Source organism: Quercus robur, chromosome 4 (genome assembly GCF_932294415.1).
Source record: "Quercus robur chromosome 4, dhQueRobu3.1, whole genome shotgun sequence".
In the NCBI taxonomy this organism is placed as follows: Eukaryota; Viridiplantae; Streptophyta; class Magnoliopsida; order Fagales; family Fagaceae; genus Quercus; species Quercus robur.
In genome coordinates this window covers 59,597,968-59,619,726 of record NC_065537.1, presented here as the reverse complement: position 1 = coordinate 59,619,726, position 21,759 = coordinate 59,597,968, and the positions used below count along the sequence as shown (strand labels likewise).

The window sequence follows — 21,759 nt, the reverse complement described above, 5'->3', positions numbered from 1 at the left end:
TGTTTCAGTATCCTTGATGATAATGTATTTCAGCCAATAATGTACTTCTATCTTTTGTTATTTCACTCTATCGCTGAATACTACTAATAATATCATTGTTTTTTGTGCGAAAAATGCCTACTATAGAATTATTTTTTTAAAAGAAATTTCCACAAAGCATAACAACCTTACATTGACATTTTTCATATATAGGAATTTATCAAGCCGATGATCAAGTGCTGTTACGTAACTCTATAATATTATGCTTTGTATCTAGCAAAATTTAAATTATAATTGTTGCTTCCTATTCCCGCAGAAATAGTCTGTTTGAACAGAGGAGAAAATAGGCAATGTGTTGTTTTGTTTAATTTCTTATTGGCATGCAACCCAATATATATATATATATATATATATATATATATATATTAAAATTCAATAGCTTAAAGGGAGAAATTGTAGATCTTGTCCTGTGATAGCTCATCATCATCATAATAATAGCTTTCGCGAATCAATAGTAAATTTAAGGGGAAATTACACTTTACCACCCTAAACTATGACCTTTGTTACACTTTGCACCTCAAAGTTAGTTTTACTGTTAAATTAGATGGAAATTTGTAACACATAACTTGCACATGATTTTTGCTTAAGTGACACACAGTTTAAAGACAAAAACACCCTTTTTCCAATCAGTTAAAAACAAAATACCTCTTTCTCATTTGCATAGCATCTCCTACTCCCCAAATCAAAATCTGTCTAAATTCCCAATAGCTCTCATGCGTTAACTCCTCTCCTTTCTCTCATTGTTCAGTTGCTCCACTAAGTAAAATAATACTAAGCTGCAAAAAAATGGAAATCTACATCAAGTTTTTTTTTTTTTTTTAAATAGAAAAACTATCTAAAACATGAAGTCCAGAGACAGTTTGGGGAATAATATAAGGTAGACAAGACTAATATGAACTTTTAAAGAAGTATGTCAAGATTGAATCCATTCAAATTTTTATTTTAATATTGATTATTATAGATTTTTACTGTGTTATACGTATGCTTTGACCACTCACCAGGTGTTGTAAAGAAAGCCATATATATATCTCATATGGTAGGCACGGACTGGGTTTTTTTTTCAGATGTTGGTTGTATGTGTTTGTATTAATTATCTCTCGAATTTTATCATAATTATCTATATTCTAAACAAACAAAAATATGTCAAGATGATGACCATCATGTTTTAGAGGAGCAACTGAAGAATTTTTCAAAAGAAGAGAAGAGTTTGTTGGCGGAGAGAGAGCGGAAAAGCTACTGCTAGGCATACGTGAGAACTATTGGGGATTTAGGGTTAGGCAAAATTTGATTTGGGGAGAAGAAAATGCTAGCATGTGAGAGAGAGCTTTTGTTTTTAATTGATTGGAAAGAGGGTGTTTTTGTCTTTAAACTATGTGCCACCTAAGTAAAAATCACATGCAAGTCATGTGCTATAAATTTTCATCTAACTTAACAGTAAAACTAACTTTGGGGTGCAAAGTGTAACAAAGATTATAGTTTAGGGTGCAAAGCATGCAATCGAATAGTTTAGGGTGCAAAGTGTAATCTAGGGTATAGTTTAGGGTGGTAAAGTGTAATTTCCCCTAAATTTAAAGCTGGAAAAGGTGAGAATTAAGTTGGCATGTTCTTTTGTAAATTTGTGTGAATGACGTCATCATAGCATGGTGTGTTCTGTGCTTTTCCCAAGAGATAGAGGGGGGAAAAAAAAGTTTTTCTCCGTTTTGAGTCATGCCCATTTAATCTATTTCTTGATTTGGATTAAATTTGAAAAATTTTAAAGTATACAGACTATCATACAGTTTAAAATTTTATGATAAATTCCATTCACATTCTCTAATGTTTGGGCTAATATCAACTAGATCTAAGACTTTTTAAAACTAACCAATTTGATTTCTAAAGCCAATTTAGCTCCACTTTAGGGACCAAATTGGCTAGTTTTGAAAAGTTTTGAACCTAATTAGTATTAGCCCAAACCTCAACATATTTTTGTGGAATTTATCCAAAATTTTAAAATGACGTGATAGCTTGTACATTTCTAGATTTAAAAAATCAATTATTTTAGAAACACACCATTTATCACAATTTCTTAAAGTGGTTATAAGTAGTTAACAATTACTCACACATTAATCCACTACTTTTTACTTTGTTTTTATACTTTTTCTTAAAAAAAATAAAATCTAAAGACTTTTTTTTGGGAGGGGGGGGGGGGGTTTACACTATATATAGGAGCACAAAAGATATTAAGGAACCATCAAGTGCATAATATATTTTCTTTTATAATTGAGTTTTAGTTATGAGTGAAGAGAAAATGAATTAAAGCTTGCTTCATCAGGCACCATCTCTAGCCAACTGTGCTGTCCCTTGGAATTAACAAACATTCTCTTCAAAAGAAAATTTGCAAGTTCTTTGGTCCATCCTTTCACTTTATTTTTGTTCTTCAATATAAAGTTTGCCAAAAATTGAGCATTTACTAATTTAATTGAGTTCATAGTCAGTAACGTGTACTCTGGAATTTTAATTGAGCATTTGCTGTTGTTTTGGACTCTGATGAGTACCAAACTTTGGGAATCACTATAATTATTCATGTTTATCATGTTTTGATCATTGGTGGTGTGTTTTATGCACTTTGCCCCATGAGTGCTTATTCATGCATTGGTCATGCATCTCACATGCACATTAGATGCACCTTTGCTGCACACACTCTAACACTTGACATGTTTTGCACTTCTCTCATACTAGTCAAGTCCTTTTAGACCTTTTAGCGCTTAACATGTTCTTGTGTCTTTGTCATGCCTAGGTTTACATCATGTTCCATCATCCTTAGCATGTCACGTTCTTTATGCTTTGTAGCATTTTTTTTTTATAATGTTTTTGTCTTATGTTTGAGCTTCATTTTCTCATTCATCTTGCACCCCTCATGCATCAAACCCTTGCTCATATCTTCTTTTCTTTCCCTCATTCCTCTTGATTGTTTTGTCTATTCATGACAAAAAAGGGGAGAGTATACTAGAGAGTATACAGGTTTGTATCGTCATTTCTATATGACTTAGGTGCACACTCTTAGAGAGAGTAATTCTACCTCATGCACATTCATAAGGGGAGAAAGCTATAGGGGAGATGCATATACTAAAGGGGAGAAGACATTTTCCTTGCTTTGTTTTGGTTTATATTACTCTTGTGCTCTAATAGGATCATGTTCCTAGATGCATATACTTCATGTATTTTGTATTGGTCGAGTGTTGGACATGCATTTATCCTTATGCTATTGTGCTTTATTGATTGCATGTTCGGATGATCATTTGCTTTGCTATATGATCATTGTGGTCATTTCCATATGATAGTCATGTGTTTGATCAAGTTGTTCATATGTTTCACAACATGTTTACTTGATCGCATTTTACTTGTTACATTATACTTGTCCTTTTATCACTTGATTTACCTTGAGGGTCTAATGTGTTTTGTGCAAGTGTTTCAGGTTACAGGTTTATATGTACCAAGTGCTACACAGTTTCTAGATTTAGGTATGAGTGAGTTTTGTCATTGTTTCCAAACTCACGTTTAAGTCTGAAGTTTGTTATAGGGTATTTTGTCACGGAATAGCCAAAAGGGGAGATTGTAAAGTTGTAATTTACAATTATGTTTTATGTTGGCTTTATTCCATGATAAAAAGTGTTGTAATTGGTCTTATTCTATTCCTTGTATTTTGTGGGATTTTATTGTATTGGGTTTAGTATTAAAATTGGTGAAGACTCAAGCTTATATGAAGAATCAGTGGATTTTGCGAGAAGCACGCGAGAAGCTAAGCTGCGAAATAGCATGTAAGGAGCACATGACTAGAAGCTGAAGAGTCGTGCCAGGCTATCGTTTTCGCGAGTGTCTTGCGGGTAAGGCCTTCCCGCGAGACAGTCATGAAACATTCTGCCTAGAGGTTTTTTATGTGTGAATTCCTTACCCTTCACCCATACTATATATACCCTCATTACCCACAAATGTAAGTGAGGCCATTCAGAAAGAAAAACCATAGATAGGTTTTCTACAACACACATACCCATCTTTTTGAGAGAGAGCTACTCATCCTTAGTGAGAATTAATTGTAGCCTCTTCTCATTCCCTCTCCCATTATCATACCTTGAGAGGAGATTTGTACGCAAACACAATCCACACATTTTCAGAGTGTAGTGAGTGTTTTTGGTATTGCTGGGAAGCATTGGAAGAAGCCAAGGATGGCAGATGCAACATGGAGCTTGTTACGGGATCTGGAGAGCTAGACAAGACACGGTTCTGAGAAGCCATGTTGGAGTAGGAGCTTGGAGGGCTTAGGTACAGAGGGTAGATTAGGGTTGGAGGGTCTCTTACTTACTCATGTATCCCAACTGATTGTTTAGTAGATCGATTACCGCTTGGAGGGCGGCGGAGAGGTTTTTCGCCGAGATTCTTTAGTTTCCTCTTCGATAACACATTGACGTGTTATCTTGTGTTTGTATTCTCTCTTCCCTTACTCTTGTGCTTTACTTTTAATGTTTGTTGTTCATGTTTATACACTATAGTAGTATCGGTTTATTGCACTTCATTTACTCTTGTTTCCGCACTTAGATAAGTTAGAGTAAAAGCAATCTAGCCATAATTTTAATTGGGGGTCTAAACAAGCTCTTGTGTTTTTAATACATTTTCGAGCTTTCAAAAATTAAAGGACAATCCGGCAAAATACAATTCTAACTCCCATTAAAACATTGCCTAAAACATATGACCACTCCCCTGATAATTTTCAAATTACTTTATCCACTTATAGATTAGATTCTCAAAATAAAAATTACATATATAAAATAAAAACACATTTTTTTTTCTAAAAAAAACGTCTCATTGCACATGCGAAACGCGTGTGATGAGGCTAGTTTAATTTAATTGTGATTTTCTTTTTTTGAGATATAGTTTGAACTTATGATGTACACTCCTAATTATTGTTCATTATCATCCAATGATTTTTGGTGTCGGTAGATCACTTATTTTACGAAAAGAGACTTTACTAGATGAGTTAACTAAAACTCAAAATTATTTTATTTTATTTTTTGATAAGAATTAGAACTCACATTTAATTGTGAGTTATGTTCACAAAACAAGATGCCAATCCTAGCAATTGCATAATATTATATTGACACGTGGCCCTTTATCTTATCTCTTTTTTTTTTTTTTTTTTCTTTTTCTTTTTTTTTTTGTGTCCAAGTTTTTTTAATTTTTTTTTTTTTGATAATTACCTTTTTAAGGTTATATTAATTGGGTTTGGTTAACAGGAACAAAGTTTGGCTACAAACTTGGTTCTAACCTAATACTACAATTTTGACTAAAAAAGTGAACATAACTACATATTTTAAAAATCTAATCATCAAATTATATGTTCTTTATGCTCTTACCATATATGTCAAATTTTGTGCCAATCAGATATTATTTATTATATGATTCATAAACTTATTTTTTTTGCATAATACTAAACTATAAAAATTTGCAATTTAAATAAATGATTGATGACATAGTGATTGATTTTTAATCTCCTGAAAATTTTGTAAGTATGAAGGATATAAGAAGAAAATTTAATCCAATGATGAATTTCTTAAAATTCATATTTCCTGAAAATTTTGTAAGTATATATGAAGGATATAAGAAGAAAATTTAATCCAATGGTGAATTTGTCAAAATTCATATTCAATAAAAAGATATTGAGTGAAATTGTAGCTTAGGCTATATCCAAGTTTGTAGACAAATTTTATGAGGTTAACAGATGCTCTTATTGTGTTTGTTATTGAACTATTTTAGAAAACTAGTTAGGGTGGCACGTGCAAGGCACATGCTACCTCTTAAATGTGAAAATTAAAATAAATTTTCTATTTGAAGAAATATGAAACTATATACATAAAAAATGTATGTCACACAAAGTTAATTTTATTTGTATGAGAATTTTAATAGTTAATCATACACAAAGTTATGGTATCTATTTAACATATGAATATATATATTTTTACTATAATAGTTTCTTGGTATTTATTTAATAAAGGTAATATCCACCCACTAAAAACTATTAAGAATGATAATGAATATCACCAAATTTCAACAATAAGCAACTGAGTTTTGTTAAGACATTGTCACAATATTTAAATTTTCGTAATGAATGATATCATATGTTACAATTAAAATTTTTCATCAAATATCTTCAACCATACACAATGAAAATTTTTTCATTCATACTTTCTTCTTTATCATTCTATATGAGTGTAGGTGCAATATTTAGCTTACTTAGTTTTTAATGAACACTCATTTAGGCAAGAAAAGAAAAAGAATAAAAGAAAAAAAGAGATAACAAAAGGCATGTGTCATCGAATTTCTCATTAGCTAAATTATAAGTTTCGATGATTTAAATCTAGGAAATCAATGTTCTTTAGGTAACAAATAAAACACTTTATATCACAATTCCAACTTCTAAGCATTATTACCATCTAAAACTCAAATTACGTGAAAAAAATTTTGGAATGTTAAAATTTAGTGGGAGTATTTTAGACATTACACAATGTAATATTTTAAGAATCACAAGGTTTCATTAGGGTTTAACTGAGAGAATAACAATATGAAATATCTGCTATTTTTCCAAAATATTAAAGGAAAAATTGTTTGATTTTAAAGTTTAAGGATAGTAAAGGATGAAAAGTGTTTTTATCCTAAGTATTTTATTTTTTATTTTTTGTATATGTAAAACTATGCGTTTTTACTTAAAATGGTGCGTAAAGATAAAAATACAAAAAGTTAACCCAAGAAAACTGTATTTGAAATAGTGAATTTTGGTTCAAAAAATTGGAAAAAAAAAAAAAAATCTAGAAACTCAACAAAATGGTATAACATTTTCGTATTACCTTTATAATTTTGTTATATATTATTTTGGCTCGTAAAAAATTGACACTTTAACAATTGTGAAAATATTATGATGACAACAAAATGTCTTAATATTTTCACAACAGAAATGCTATGTCTATGACATTTATACAACAAATCATAAAATAGTAAGTTGTTACAAGTTGTTATTGGTAGGCAAAATATTTTTTTCATTAGTAAGTTTAAATTGAAATCAATAACAATTTACCACTTATGATTTGTTATTAAAGTTGTGGGGCCCAATAGTTTATGGGCCAGACCCACTTGCTCATGGGGAGCCCGCAGGCCCAAGCTGAAAAAAGTTATGGCCCAGGCTTAAAAGTATAAAGCCGAGGATGGCCCAGATATGCAGCCGAGGACGGTTTAGTCCTCGGCAAGCCTAAAGCTCCCTTGACAAAAGGGGTAAAAGAGAGCTATAAGAACAAATCCGTAAGAAGATCTAAAATATCTTGGGAAAGTTACCCTTATTACCCTTCCCAGATAAGACTATACACCTAACAGAACCGGATTCTTAGGCTTTATCTACCATCCCCACCAATTCTGGGATTAGACTAACGGGACAAATGTCAGTCCTGGAAAAGTTAACCCTACACGTGGACGAAGGACAGCAAACGCAGGATAATATAAAAGGAAACATAAGGTAACGAAGGGGGGATCCCCATCTCACTTCCTGGGAAAAACTCCAGGGATGAGAATGCCCGGACAACATATGTACACCACCACGAAAAACCCACCGCCGGGTAACCGGAGAAAGACATTAGTGCTCCTCGGACATGATCCGAGGAGTCCAATCCCTCAAGTTACAAAGCTGTAGGGCTTGGATATCTAGGCTGAAGCCTTTTCTTATCTGAGTTTCACTAAAGTCCGGTTCGGACCAACGCCCTGTGACCAAATGCTAGCCTTTCAAGCCCACTCTCTACAAATCTTATTGTGAGGGATCCTTCACGTGCGAGCCCAACGTCATTGTTGGGTCGTGTGAGAATCGTGTCCTTACAATTGGCGCCGTCTGTGGGAAGGCTTGCGCGTTGGCACGGGTGGCGCATGAGTCAGCTCTCTAGCAAGCAGAGATTCGCAAGTTTTTCCCATCTCCGGTGACTTGCAGTTGTCGCTCCGATATAAACTGGTGCCAGGGCTTACATCCTGTAGTGCCAACGGCACAGGCAGCTCTAGGGGCTTCTGACCTCAAGTCAGCTCTCCCAGTCATGGCCAAGGGGCTGACCTGCGAAAAAAGCAAATAAGTACCCAAAAAGTTTTGGACAGAACCAAGGCCTTGCATGGTCCTCGGACTCAAGCCTATGGGGAAACCAAGTACACAAAAGAAAAACCATAAGTTTTGGACAGAACCAAGGCCTTGCATGGTCCTCGGACTCAAGCCTATGGGGAAACCAAGTACACAAAAGAAAAACCATAAGTTTTGGACAGAACCAAGGCCTTGCATGGTCCTCGGACTCAAGCCTATGGGGAAACCAAGTCCACAAAAGAAAAACCATAAGTTTTGGACAGAACCAAGGCCTTGCATGGTCCTCGGACTCAAGCCTATGGGGAAACCAAGTGCACAAAAGAAAAACCATAAGTTTTGGACAGAACCAAGGCCTTGCATGGTCCTCGGACTCAAGCCTATGGGGAAACCAAGTACACAAAAGAAAAACCATAAGTTTTGGACAGAACCAAGCCCTTGCATAGTCCTCGGACTCAAGCCTATGGGGAAACCAAGTACACAAAAGAAAAACCATAAGTTTTGGACAGAACCAAGGCCTTGCATGGTCCTCGGACTCAAGCCTATGGGGAAACCAAGTACACAAAAGAAAAACCATAAGTTTTGGACAGAACCAAGGCCTTGCATGGTCTTCGGACTCAAGCCTATGGGGAAACCAAGTACACAAAAGAAAAACCATAAGTTTTGGACAGAACCAAGGCCTTGCATGGTCCTCGGACTCAAGCCTATGGGGAAACCAAGTACACAAAAGAAAAACCATAAGTTTTGGACAGAACCGAGGCCTTGCATGGTCCTCGGACTCAAGCCTATGGGGAAACCAAGTACACAAAAGAAAAAACACAAGTTTTAGACAGAACCCAGGCATTGCGAAGTCCTCGGACTCAAGCCTTTTGGGGAAACCAACTACTCGGATGGGGAAGGTTCTCAGCTCAATATACTGTAAAAGGTTAAGGTCAATGTGTTAAGAAGATGGCGAAACGACCCAATGTTCATTAGCCTAAGGAAACTGATCATTTTGCGGGCGACATGTCCTCGGATGGTTACTTCTTACACCGTATCAAACACTCAGTCCTTATCTCGGCTAATTTTAAGGTGAGTCTCGTTCCTCACTGGTCGGCATTGCCATGTCGAATAATTTTATTAAAGTTATGGTGGCATCTTTTTATTAGCAAGTATTTTGGCCTTAGTTGTCATTGATTCAAATGCTATACTATTGTGCCGAGCAGTGCTCGCAAATTTATTAAAACATATAAACAGAACATGCGAAGTAGAATAACAATAACTTTTATTAATATGAAAAATTACTACGACGTACAAAGAAGGGCTTAAACAAGCCTATACAAAAATGAATTGCCAAAGCAACAATAGCATCCGCAATACAGATAAGTAAACAGTCAGATGGCTTTTAAACTCGCCTTCAAAGTCTCTCCAATCTCTGCCTCAGTATTGCTCATACCAGGAGAAGAACCTTCTTTAGAAAAAGATGAAGGAGAAGGAAGAAGAATTGGAACACATGGAAGCACTTCAGCAAGCTCTTGTCATCAAGGAGCGCAAAGGAAGAAGAAGATGGAGGACATGAGTAGGAAGGAGGAGAAGAAGAGAGAAGAGATGAAAAAAAAGAGAAAGGAGCAAAAGAGGGAGAAGGAAAAGCACCAGGACGGATCTGGTGGTGGATAGAAGAAGAAAGAGAGGCAAAGAGGGGCGCCAGTGAACGAAGAGAGGAAGAAGCAGGGGAACTTAGTCCCTGTCCCAGTCCTGACTCCTAACACGCTGGCGCCATGTTAGATATGCTCATGACAGAGCGGATGGTGGTGATAATGGATGTCTTTGACTCGGTCACGCCGAAAGTGAGATGTGACGAGTCCCTGCTTCGGATTTTGGCTAAAAGGAAGGGGAGACAAATCTTGAGTCTCCGCCATCCTTGCCCTGACCGAGCCATCTCGAGCTTTATTAGGACATGGTGTTTTTGGGAATGAAAGGGTTTATTCATGGCTGACTACTGTGGTGAACCTTTTATCGGATAAAGTACAACCAGAGGGAAGGAGTGGACTCTAGGAGGAATATGAAGGATTCAAGTATGATAAAATCAGTTTTTGTCTTCTCTCTTTATATAGGGGAAGAAGACAAGGGTACATAACACGTTCGGATCCCCAGGGAAATCTACAATTAAGAATACGCCGTTTCGTTCTCCCACGCCATCAATAGCCGTTAGATCTGGGAGGTTTCGTAAAGGGAAGATATTGAAGACGCGCCTCGGATACCCAAACGGCATAAGGGCAACGTGCGCAAATTCAGAGGAACGGCTCGTAGACCGGTACATTCTCTAGATTGTTGAAGGGTCGCCAACGTCATTCAAGGGCTGAAATAAATGAACCATAATAAGGCTCGGTATCACCAAAACCCACCTTTCCAACCAAGATGTTGGACAGCAGGGTTTTGAGGGGCTATTATGGGGCCCAATAGTTTATGGGCTAGGTCCACTTGCTCATGGGGAGCCCGCAGGCCCAAGCTGAAAAAAGTTATGGCCCAGGCTTAAAAGTATAAAGCTGAGGATGGCCCAGATATGCAGCCGAGGACGGTTTAGTCCTCGGCAAGCCTAAAGCTCCCTTGACAAAAGGGGTAAAAGAGAGCTATAAGAACAAATCCGTAAGAAGATCTAAAATATCTTGGGAAAGTTACCCTTATTACCCTTCCCAGATAAGACTATACACCTAACAGAACCAGATTCTTAGGCTTTATCTACCATCTCCACCAATTCTGGGATTAGACTGATGGGACAAATATCAGTCCTGGAAAAGTTAACCCTACACGTGGATGAAGGACAGCAAACACAGGATAATATAAAAGGAAACATAAGGTAACGAAGGGGGGATCCCCATCTCACTTCCTGGGAAAAACTCCAGGGATGAGAATGCCCGGACAACATATGTACACCACCACGAAAAACCCACCGCCGGGTAACCGGAGAAAGACATTAGTGCTCCTCGGACATGATCCGAGGAGTCCAATCCCTCAAGTTACAAAGCTGTAGGGCTTGGATATCCAGGTTGAAGCCTTTTCTTATATGAGTTTCACTAAAGTCCGGTTCGGATCAACGTCCTGTGACCAAACGCTAGCCTTTCAAGCCCACTCTCTACAAATCTTATTGTGAGGGATCCTTCACGTGCGAGCCCAACGTCATTGTTGGGCCGTGTGAGAATCGTGTCCTTACAAAAGTATTGTGAAAAATTGTTGTGGATGTCACACTTTTTTTTTTTTTTTCATAATACATTTATTTTTAGTTATGTTTGGTTCTAGTATGATATATATATATATATATATATATATATATATATTAGCTTATAAGAAATTAATACCTCAAAAATTGTGAAAATATTGTGGCAATTTGTTGTGATAAAAAAGCGTGCTCAGACGATATTTTCCAAAAAAAACGAGTGAAACAGTTTGGTTGAATAAACAAAAATCACTGTAGCTTGCTATTGTTTCTTTGCACATTGATGCTTTTTATATATAGAATTCTAATACCAATTTTATAATATTTAAGATGCAAGTCTAAACATTGTTTGGTAGTTGAGCATTATTTATATGACCGCTTGAACCATCACCAACGTACATTTCCATTGGTTTTTTTTAAACTCTCACCGATGTTTGTATATGGAGAACAACTTATTTAGTTTTTTTTGTTAAACACTTTTTACTGAAAATATTTTAATGCATACTTATACTTTGAAGAAGTGAGTAAAAATAAGAAATATTAAGATTTTAAAAAGTTATACATAAAAAAAATGAAAAGCAAAAGATTAACTTTATGTACTAATCCCAAGCATATTAGATTGTTAACCAATAATCACGTTGGCTAGGCCTATCACCACATGATACGAGTAACTATTGTTTAATTCTAGAGAAATAAATGAGAATTATGCATGATTAATATTTTTAGAATTCTTAAATTAATGTTAACATATAAATATATATTCAGAAATTTTATCAATATTTTAAAATGAATTAACTTTTATGTCCATTTCAAAACTGATTATTTAACTTTTTGTTGCAGCCAAAAAAACAAAACACTAAAAATTAGCTTTATAGTCTAATCCCAAAGGCACACTTCACCATATCATCAATATTTTAATAAAAAGAATTAAATCTATTAAGTGTTAATGACGAAATAAAATCTAACCATGTATTTTCCATTGGATTTTTCCTAAAACTCAAAACTTTAATTAGAGAATCCCAATCCAGCAATGGCAAGTAAGAATTCTTGAAAATCAAAATGAATGATTGCCAATCATGTAATCAAATACTAGCTGTTCATTTAGTAGGTTCTAGCTAACTTAATTTATAAAATCTTTCGTAATTAAGTAAGAAGTTCAAAATTTAATTTCTGTTTATATAAAAAATTAATTGATAAATTAATTTAATAATAAAGAACAATAATTAAAAACTGACAAATATCTCTAAAATAAAAAAAAACGTACAGATCGTTGGATATAGTATAGTATAATAACATGACGAAGATATGAAGTCTTTCTTTAAAGAAACCAACCGACAAATATCTCTTAAAAAAAAAAAGTACAGACTGTTGGATTAGTATAATATAATAACTTGACGAAAATATGAAGTCTTTCTTTAAAGAAACTAACCGACAAATATCTCTAAAATAAAAAAAGGTACGGACTGTTGGATATAGCATAATATAATAACTTGACGAAATTATGAAGTCTTTCTTTAAAGAAACCAACAACTCTATGGACCATTTACCTTCGCAAAAAATTTTCCACGTGCCAAAAATAGTTCATATAATATATTGACTGGAGTATGAAGTCTTTCTCTTCTTTTTTTGTTTTTTCCTGAATGAGAGGATGAACTATGAAAGCGAAACACACATCACATGATTCACATTGTGCTTTTGCAAAAAGGAAGGGCCAAAAGTTTCCGCGTGTTCCTCACTTTGTGAGCGGGCAAAAGATGAAGGGCTTTTCTGAAAACCCATAAATCTGCATATTCACGTGGTAAACGCTTGCATGACTAATCTTGTATTTGGATAACGCGTATTGGTTAAAAATTAAAAATTTATTATTAAAAATATTATAATAAAATAATTTTTAAAGATATAAATACTAATGTAAGACTTAAATTTATCTAAAAATTTGTATTTTATTAAGTTTGATTGTATATAAACAATACTCATGAGACCCACTAAAAAAACTCAACACACACAGATAGGGTGAAACATCCCATCCAAACGCATGCTTATGGTCAAACTTTCGTTGGGAATATGGAGTTTTCAACACCTAATCAATTGACATGGACTACTGTAGAAAGTTCAAGACTGTGCATTTTAACTAATTGATAAGGGTTAGGTGTAAAACAATTTATCTCAACGTGACTCTAGCTATCACAGTATAAAATGCCAAAAGTTCAAGACAGTGTGCATGGAACAAAGACAAATATTATATTTGACTGATTATTTACTTTTTTCATAGTTAGGTCTAACAATTTATCTCAACGTGGCTCTATCACAGTATAACAATTATTTATTTAATTTTATTGGCATTTTATGAACGTGGAAAATGAATCAGATTAGTGACTTAAAAAAAAAAAAATTTTAATCCAAAATGGATATATTGCAATAAGTATATGGCAACATTGGTCCCCCATCGTGCACTGTTGTTTGAGGTGACTAAAACTATTGCGTGGTGATTAGGAGGGAAAAAAAAACTATTAACGTTAAGACATGATTTGAATATAATACTTAAGTGTTGTTTTTTAAGTTTTTTTTTTTTAGATTTTGTTGTGGATTTTTTCTTATGGGATGAAAATGTATTTTTTAATTAAACAGTCACATGATAGAATTACAAAAAAAAAAAAAAAAAAAACATAAAGTACTATACATAAATTTTGTCCTTACGTTATAAATTGGAACAGTCTGGACAGACCATACCTACTATACATAAATAAGAGTGCAAGCGAAAGAGATCAGGGCACATATAATCAGCAAAAAGAGACTGACTACAAATGAGTGTGATGGTACTTTAGAGGAGGAATCTCAAGAAATACAAGCATTTCTTCCCAGTGAAGTTTGCAGGTTCTTACCTTCTCATTTCAGTACTTACTATATATTCTTTTGGAAAAGATTTATTTGGAGAGAAACCACGGTTTCCCATATATTTTTGGTAAATGTGAATTTTAAAAATCTAATTAGTAGATTGCATGTTTTTATTATATCTTTCAAGCTTGTGAAATTTCAACAACTTCAAAAATCAAAGATTAATAGTTATGTCATCAATCAAATGTTTAATTTTCAAAAATAAATTATTGATTAAATAGTAAATAACATTCAATTTAAACAAAATTTGACATATGTGTTAAAAAAATAAAGTAAAATGTAGTCAAAAAGTTAGGTTTTTAAAAAAGTCATACCTAATAAAAACATTTATAAGAAGTTTGAAAAGTTTTTATCCAAACTAGTTTAGAAAAAAAAAATCTTGTCCTATTCATTTTTAGAAAATTTGTTGTGTTGGAATAGAGGGGAGGGGAAGAGATGTAGGGATGTTTAAATTAAACTTTTATATATATATATATATATATATATATATTCCTTAAATAAATGGGGAAGAGATTTGGAGCCAAACCCTTTTTTTTAATGTCAAAAATTGGGAAAGAGTAGAGGTTTCACATATATTAAATATATATATATATATATATATATATATTAAATTGTCAGTTTTACACTAATAATTGAACATAAAAGAGTTATATATACCTCTCTTATCATTTTCTTTCTTTCTTATTTTATTTTATTTTTGAGAAATAAACACGCGCACACACACACACAAATAAGAAGGAATGAGATTCTAATACAAAGGTAGAACATAAAAAAAAAAAGGCATGGTTGTCTCATTTTAATTTTTAAATAATGGAGATAGATATTTATTCTCCTACCCTCTAGTAATTAATTTCTAAAACATGCAAATAAGGGAAATGATAACCATTTGTCTCTCATCTCCTCACATTTTCTCTACTTTCCTGTCACTTTAGAGTCCAAACTTTCAAACACAGTATTAATTAATAAAAAAAAAATCTTTTAAATGATTAATTACTTGGTATGTTAAAAACAATATTATTCAACAATAACAGGCATGATAAGAGATATTCTATATGATCTACGTACAACTTATGAAAGAGAAGAAGAGATTGGTAGGTAGTGGAAAAAAAGGAGATGAAATTTAAATCAAAGAAATGGGGCAACACATATTCCATATTATTATGAATATAGAATAATAGTTTTATTGAAGAAAGTGAAGTACAACTATGTTACAACATCATTAATGAACATATAAATATTATCTCGACTGGGAAAATAAAAATAAAAATAAAACCATGCACCATGGCCGTATATGAAAACATAATTGGATGCTTTTTCTTTTCGTTTCATTTTTTATGTAGATATAATATAATTTTAACTTATCATGTCTGCTTCTTGATAATTGCGTTTTATTATTGGGCAAAACACCAATTGATTTTTAGTATATGCAGGGTTCGAATCTCGGATCTCTTATTCAATGACAAGAACTTTATTAATTAAACTTATTGGAACCCACTATCTGCTTTTTCTTTAAATGTTCATAAACAATTTGAATTCATGTTAAGAAACAACCAAATTTATATTAATGTCTTTAGCAAACAAACAAACTTATAACCTGATTTCAAGTTTGATTATTGGTCAAGTTATGCTTTATATAATAATGTATTTATGAATAAATTAGTAAGCATGAAGCTTCATTTTAATATATATATATATATATGAAACAATCAATTTCTTTTTCTTTGTTTTTTTCCCCCTTCTATACAAAATTTCTTTTATGGGTTTGTATTATGGGTTTTACTACCAAAAAAAGCAAAGGATGAGGTACTGCTGTTGCCGACCTTTATATTTTACAATATACTAATACAATTATTACATACATACAAACAGCTAGTGCATGTGCCTGTGTTTTCCTCTTTGGTGGTGAATTAGAAGGACTACTGAGGGTCAATCATGAGATTTATGAGAACCTAGGTTTGAAATTTTTAACCAACATTTTATTGCCATCTCAAAGAATCATTTCTGTAATTACCTGGTATAGTGGCAAAGGGAAAGGACCCACACCCCACACCCTATATATATATATATATATATTGTCATCCATAATAGAGTAATTTTTTTATATTTAATTTATTATTATTATTATTATTATTATTATTATTATATTACATTGTATATGTTAAGGCATATAAAAGTAATATTTATTAATTAATGTATTTGAATTAATTTATTTTATACATTTCATGTTTTCTAAAACTATTATTATACTTTAATGTGTAATCTTTAATTTATTCAACACAAAAAAACTATTTAAAATACTCAAAGTATTAATTATAATTAATTTAAAGGATAACTACACAACTTAGTGAAAAACAAAAATTCTCTTAAATTATATAAATTGACTTGATCAAATTTTTATATATACATTAAAATAATATATATATATATATATATATATATATGCACACACACTCAATTGTGTAATGGACACCTTCTAAGTATAAATTGATATGTGTGGGTATAAATTATAGATATATTTTGCTTGGCCCTACTTGGAAAACATTGTTGGCTTTGCCACTAACCTAGTATATGTGAAACAAGGAATTACACTCATTTGAGAGAATAGTGAGGTGCTCAAATCTCAAAGGGCTCTATATACTTTCATTAGCAACAAAAAAAAAAAAAAAAAAAAGGGAAAAGAAAAACACAAAAAAAAAAAAACAAAAGAAAAGGTAGGATGGGGTCGATCATTCACAAAAAACACCTACCTCTTAATATTACTTTGAATCTTTTTTTTTTGTTGGGGTGGGTGTCTTTACAATCCTTGGATTTATTATCCCTCTTCCTTTTCTTTTCTTTTTATCTGTTATCTCCTCTTGTGTAAAGTTTTCAAGGTTTTGCTTATTTCGTTAGATTTCCTTATTCCCTCTTTAAACTCTTTTTCCCCCCTTTTTCGAACACCTTTTTGGATTATTGAGAACCATTAGAGTTAAAAAGATGATTAGGCTTTATTTTGTCTAATGGTATTCAAATTAATTAATCACAAAACCTACCTTTATTACATCTTTATGAAGTCTTTTAGGTCATTGCTTAGAAAGCCAAGGGTTTCTTTGTTCTTTTACCTTTCTTAGTTTCTTCCTTTCTCTCTCGCATCAAAAGCTTTCAGTGTTATGTCTTATTTTGTTAAAGAAGTCCTTTCTCACACAAACAAGGTTTAATTACAAACTTGATTGGAGGAGAGGTGACATCCACCTAAATTAAACAAGCGTCTTGTCATGTAAATCCCACATGATGACCTTAAGTCATTTAACGGACCCAATATGGTATGTTATGAAAGGCTTGGTTGAGTGGATCTTAGCTAGATATGTGTTGTGGTTGATTATTTGACTGGCAATTGGTGGCTAATTAGGTAAGGGAGTAAATGGATTTTGTGATGGTGATTCTGGTCATGGGTTTACATTGAGTTATTGTCTTATTGAGCTTAGTTGGCACGAACTTGGATCAAATTGGATGTAGTCGATGGCTTTAAAAAATGATATTGATTCAGTGATGTGGTTACACTATGGAGGTGAAGGGAGTGGGGATAGGGAATGGCAAAGAGAGACAAGGGCTTGGGGGTGCTAATGGAGTGAAAGAAAGTGGGAGAGAGAGAGAGAGAGACAGAGAGAGAAAGGGATGGGAGAGTAACGAATTAAGTTATGAAACAATCACATTAAACTTAAGAAGGTTGGGTAAGTTGGCATGTCCTCCAACTTGGTTATAATTTGTAATTAAACTTTTTTCTTGTTTCCATTTCATTTGTTTGTTTGTTTTTCCTTTTTCTTTCTTTTTTTTCTTTACTTTTGTGCATATGAATTTATTAATGTATGTGCAACAAGTTTTTGCCTATTCAGAGGTGAACCTTACCCCTGCTAGTTAATGTTGTTTTTGCAGCTAGAAAAAAAGAGCCCGACAGGTGGAAAAGCAGGAAAGGTAGTAGAACGTGAACGCAAAGAATTACTATTCCCGGAAATGGAGCTTGACAAGTTGTTCGAAGACCAAGAGTTGGTTTTGAGCATTCCAGCCCTAGCCCTGGAAGAAATGGAGCCTGAGAAGCGGCCCGAGTGTTGCATCTACAAGGTTCCCCAGAAACTCCGTAAGGTAAAAAAAGAAGCCTACACTCCAAAGCTAATTTCAATAGGCCCTTATCATTACGGCCAAGAAAATTTGAAGAAGATGGAAGATTTGAAAGTGAGGTATTTCATTGAAGCCGTTAATCGGACTAAGAAGAACATGGATGATTTTACAACATGCATCCGAAAAATCAAATACAAGAAGATCCTTCATTGTTATGCAGAGGTCAATGACATGAACGAGAACGATTTCATGCAAATGATCCTTTTGGATTCTATTTTTATCATTGAACAGTTGTGGAGGATTAATGAAAACCCGCCATTGAGCCCACCAGCAATGACTACCATTTCCCGAAAGTGTGAATGGAATTTATTGGATGCATGTGTAATAACTTGCCAAAAAGAAACAAAGGAAGATGACCCAGAAAAGAAAAACCCAAAAGAAGACAACCATGAAAAGGAAAACCCTTTGCGAAGCTACAATATTATGCAGGACTTGATATTACTTGAGAATCAGGTTCCATTTTTTGTTCTGGAGGAATTATACGATTTTGCCTATAGCGACCTTTCTATGTACCAGCAAAATGAGGATAATTCCTTTCTTAAGCTTGTCCATGCATACTTTTTCCATTTTTGGAAAAGTTCTGGTTTAATTCACCATTCTGATTACGAGAGGATATTCTTTGGTAAGAAGAAGAAAGTCAAACATTTTACTGATTTCATAAGATATTTTCTCCTTCCACAGAATCTAACATGTGGAAGTACTTTTGAACGTGTACCTTGTGCAACCAAGTTGTCGGAGGCAGGAGTGGAATTCAAAGGGTCCAGAGCAGGACAATTCAAGAATGAAAGCTTACTTGACATTCAATTTCGAAAGAGTGCCTTACTGAAAATTTGTCCATTTTTAAACATGTCATGGCTCTTCAGTTGCTTTCCTTGCTTCAAATGCTTGGAGATCATGCAACCTGTCTTGGAACTCAAATCCTTTATAATAAGGGATTCAACTGAATGTATTGTTAGAAACCTCATGGCCTTAGAGCAGTGTCATTATCCATGGGAATCTTACGTATGTAATTATATTGTATTGTTGGATCATCTTATCAACACTGCAGCAGATGTGGATCTACTGGTTGAGAAAAACGTTATCGTTAACTGGCTAGGCAACAATAAGGCAGTGGCAATTCTGATCAACGCCCTTTGCCAGCAAATTGTAGAAGGTAATTCTTGTTACTTTGAACTCAGTGAAAAGATTAACGATCACTATAGCAGCCGTTGGAGCAAACTCATGGAATCCTTTACAAATCTATATTTCAAAGATTTTTGGAGAGGGACAGCAACTGTTGTTGGAATCATGGTCCTGTTTTTCACTTTCTGGAATTTCCTTAGACCTTTTGTCTTTCACACTTGAACATCTGTGTGCTTCAGTGTTTGTTGGAGACTTGGTGCTTTGCTTCTGCTTATTTAGATACATTCTGAACTTTGTAATAATGCTTTGCTTCTAGCTTAGCAAATGTTTTGTTGTAAGTTTGTGATGTTTCCACATCTATAAACTGGTGTGGTGAGTTTGTATTTTAGCAAATAAAGTTATATGCTATGTTAATGAATCTTGCGATCACAACATGCATCTATGCAAATATCATTGTTCTTGTTTTGCTCTGAAAATATTTTATTTCTGTTAATGTGTAATAGGCTGTGGGCTTTAGGCTCAGCTTGTTTACTTGTATAGAACACATACTTGTACTACATACTCTGTCTCCTATATAAGGTATCCATATATATATATATATATATATATATATTTTTTTTTTTTATTACTTAAGAAATACAGTACATTCATTCTATATTTCTAACATGATATTAGAGTCATTGCTTTAATTTTCTTGTGTTTTGCAGTCTTGTCCTTGTTGGTATTTTTCGTTGCCTTAACTTCTATGGTTAGTAAACCTTTTCAGTGCCCTTTCCTAACTACTTCACCATCAGAGGTCATCAAGGTTCAATCTCCACTGCCAAGACTTTTGCCTCCGTCAGATCTTTCACATCAAAGCTCCAATTAGGACATAAGAAATATCATCGTGTAGATTTTCAACCACTCTACACAATGCCACCAAAATCATCACCATTTGATCATCCATGCAACGTCATGCATTGGTCAAAGTTTCGGCAAAATTCTTCCACGTGCCACAAGGGTTGCTCCGATCCAGTCACCGTCGTCATTATCGAGATCGTCTTTCTCCGATCTACATTGTTGACAAAGAATTGATCTCATCAAACATGTCATGTGCCACTAGAATTTTCTACAGTGTCATCCACGTACCTCACGCGCTACACATGCCTCCTTTGCTACCTGCTAATGTCATCTGTGATGTCATACTGCCATGTCACCTGCCACATCAGCCTTAAATGACGTCATCGACATGTGCATAGTCTCCTACTTATGTCACATTGATGTCATTTGCTATGTCAACGCCACATCAATTGCTGACATCATCACGCCTACATCATCCGTTGATTTGTTGCGTCAGCTGCCGTTGACTTTAACCAGTGTTGACCGTTGACTTTTTGCTAGGTTTGACTTTTTGTAGTCTAGGTGCTCCTTACTCAGTTTTTCGTGTAGATTTCATTTTTGTAATCCATTTTTGCATATTTTGCTCATAAATGAAAAATAAGGACAAGTCTTCTTCTTATTACAATAATCATTGCTGACAATCCAGCAAACGTTTTTTCAAATTTTTTAAACGTCTTGGCCATATTATTAAGACTTGCTATCATCGCAACAAATCAGCTGTTTCCATTTTTGCTGCTACTGTTGCTAAAACTAAGAGTATCCAACCAATGGCTCCTGTCTCTGCTTAGTCAAAGTCTTCTAGATCTACCATCACCATTTCCATAGTTGACCTTCAAAATATCATCGCTAATACCATTCGTATGGTTGGTAATACATCTTATTCCTCTTCTCTCTCAATTTTATCTAGTATGTCTCCTTCCTCTTGGCTTATGGATTTTTCTTGTTGCAACCACATGATACCTCACTCATCCTTATTTTCTCAACTTGATCCTGTACCACACCCTCTTAATATTCACATAACTAATGGTTCCACAATGTTTGGTCATAATTTAGGTTCTATCTCATCCTCCAACCTCAGTTCCTAGGGTTTTTAATGTTCCTAACATTTCTTACAATTTATTTTTAGTGGAACAATTAGTTGAGTTAGGTTTTCGCATTACCTTTTATTATTCTAGATGTATTGTGTAGGATCCAAGGACAAGACAAAAGCTTGGGACCGGTCCTAGAGTTGGGCGTATATTTCCTGTGGACAACTTTTGTCTTCCACTTGTTGTTCCTGTTTCCGTTGCTGCTATAGTTGCTGCAGTTTCTTATATTCCTTCTCTTGCACTTTGGCATGCCTGAC

General features: G+C 33.9%; 1 protein-coding gene across 1 annotated transcript; it reads left to right on the top strand.

The window, feature by feature from the left end:
* The first annotated feature begins 18,228 nt into the window (after positions 1 to 18,228).
* LOC126722281 (UPF0481 protein At3g47200-like) lies at positions 18,229 to 19,904 on the top strand. The gene has a single exon (XM_050425439.1). The coding sequence runs from the start codon at positions 18,249 to 18,251 to the stop codon at positions 19,755 to 19,757; it is 1,509 nt and encodes a 502-aa protein (XP_050281396.1). The 5' UTR covers positions 18,229 to 18,248; the 3' UTR covers positions 19,758 to 19,904.
* The last annotated feature ends 1,855 nt before the right edge of the window (positions 19,905 to 21,759 follow it).

Excerpts from the sequence above, each read along its gene's own strand:
- LOC126722281 (XM_050425439.1), top strand. The coding sequence starts at position 18,249 with ATGGAGCTTGACAAGTTGTTCGAAGACCAAGAGTTGGTTTTGAGCATT.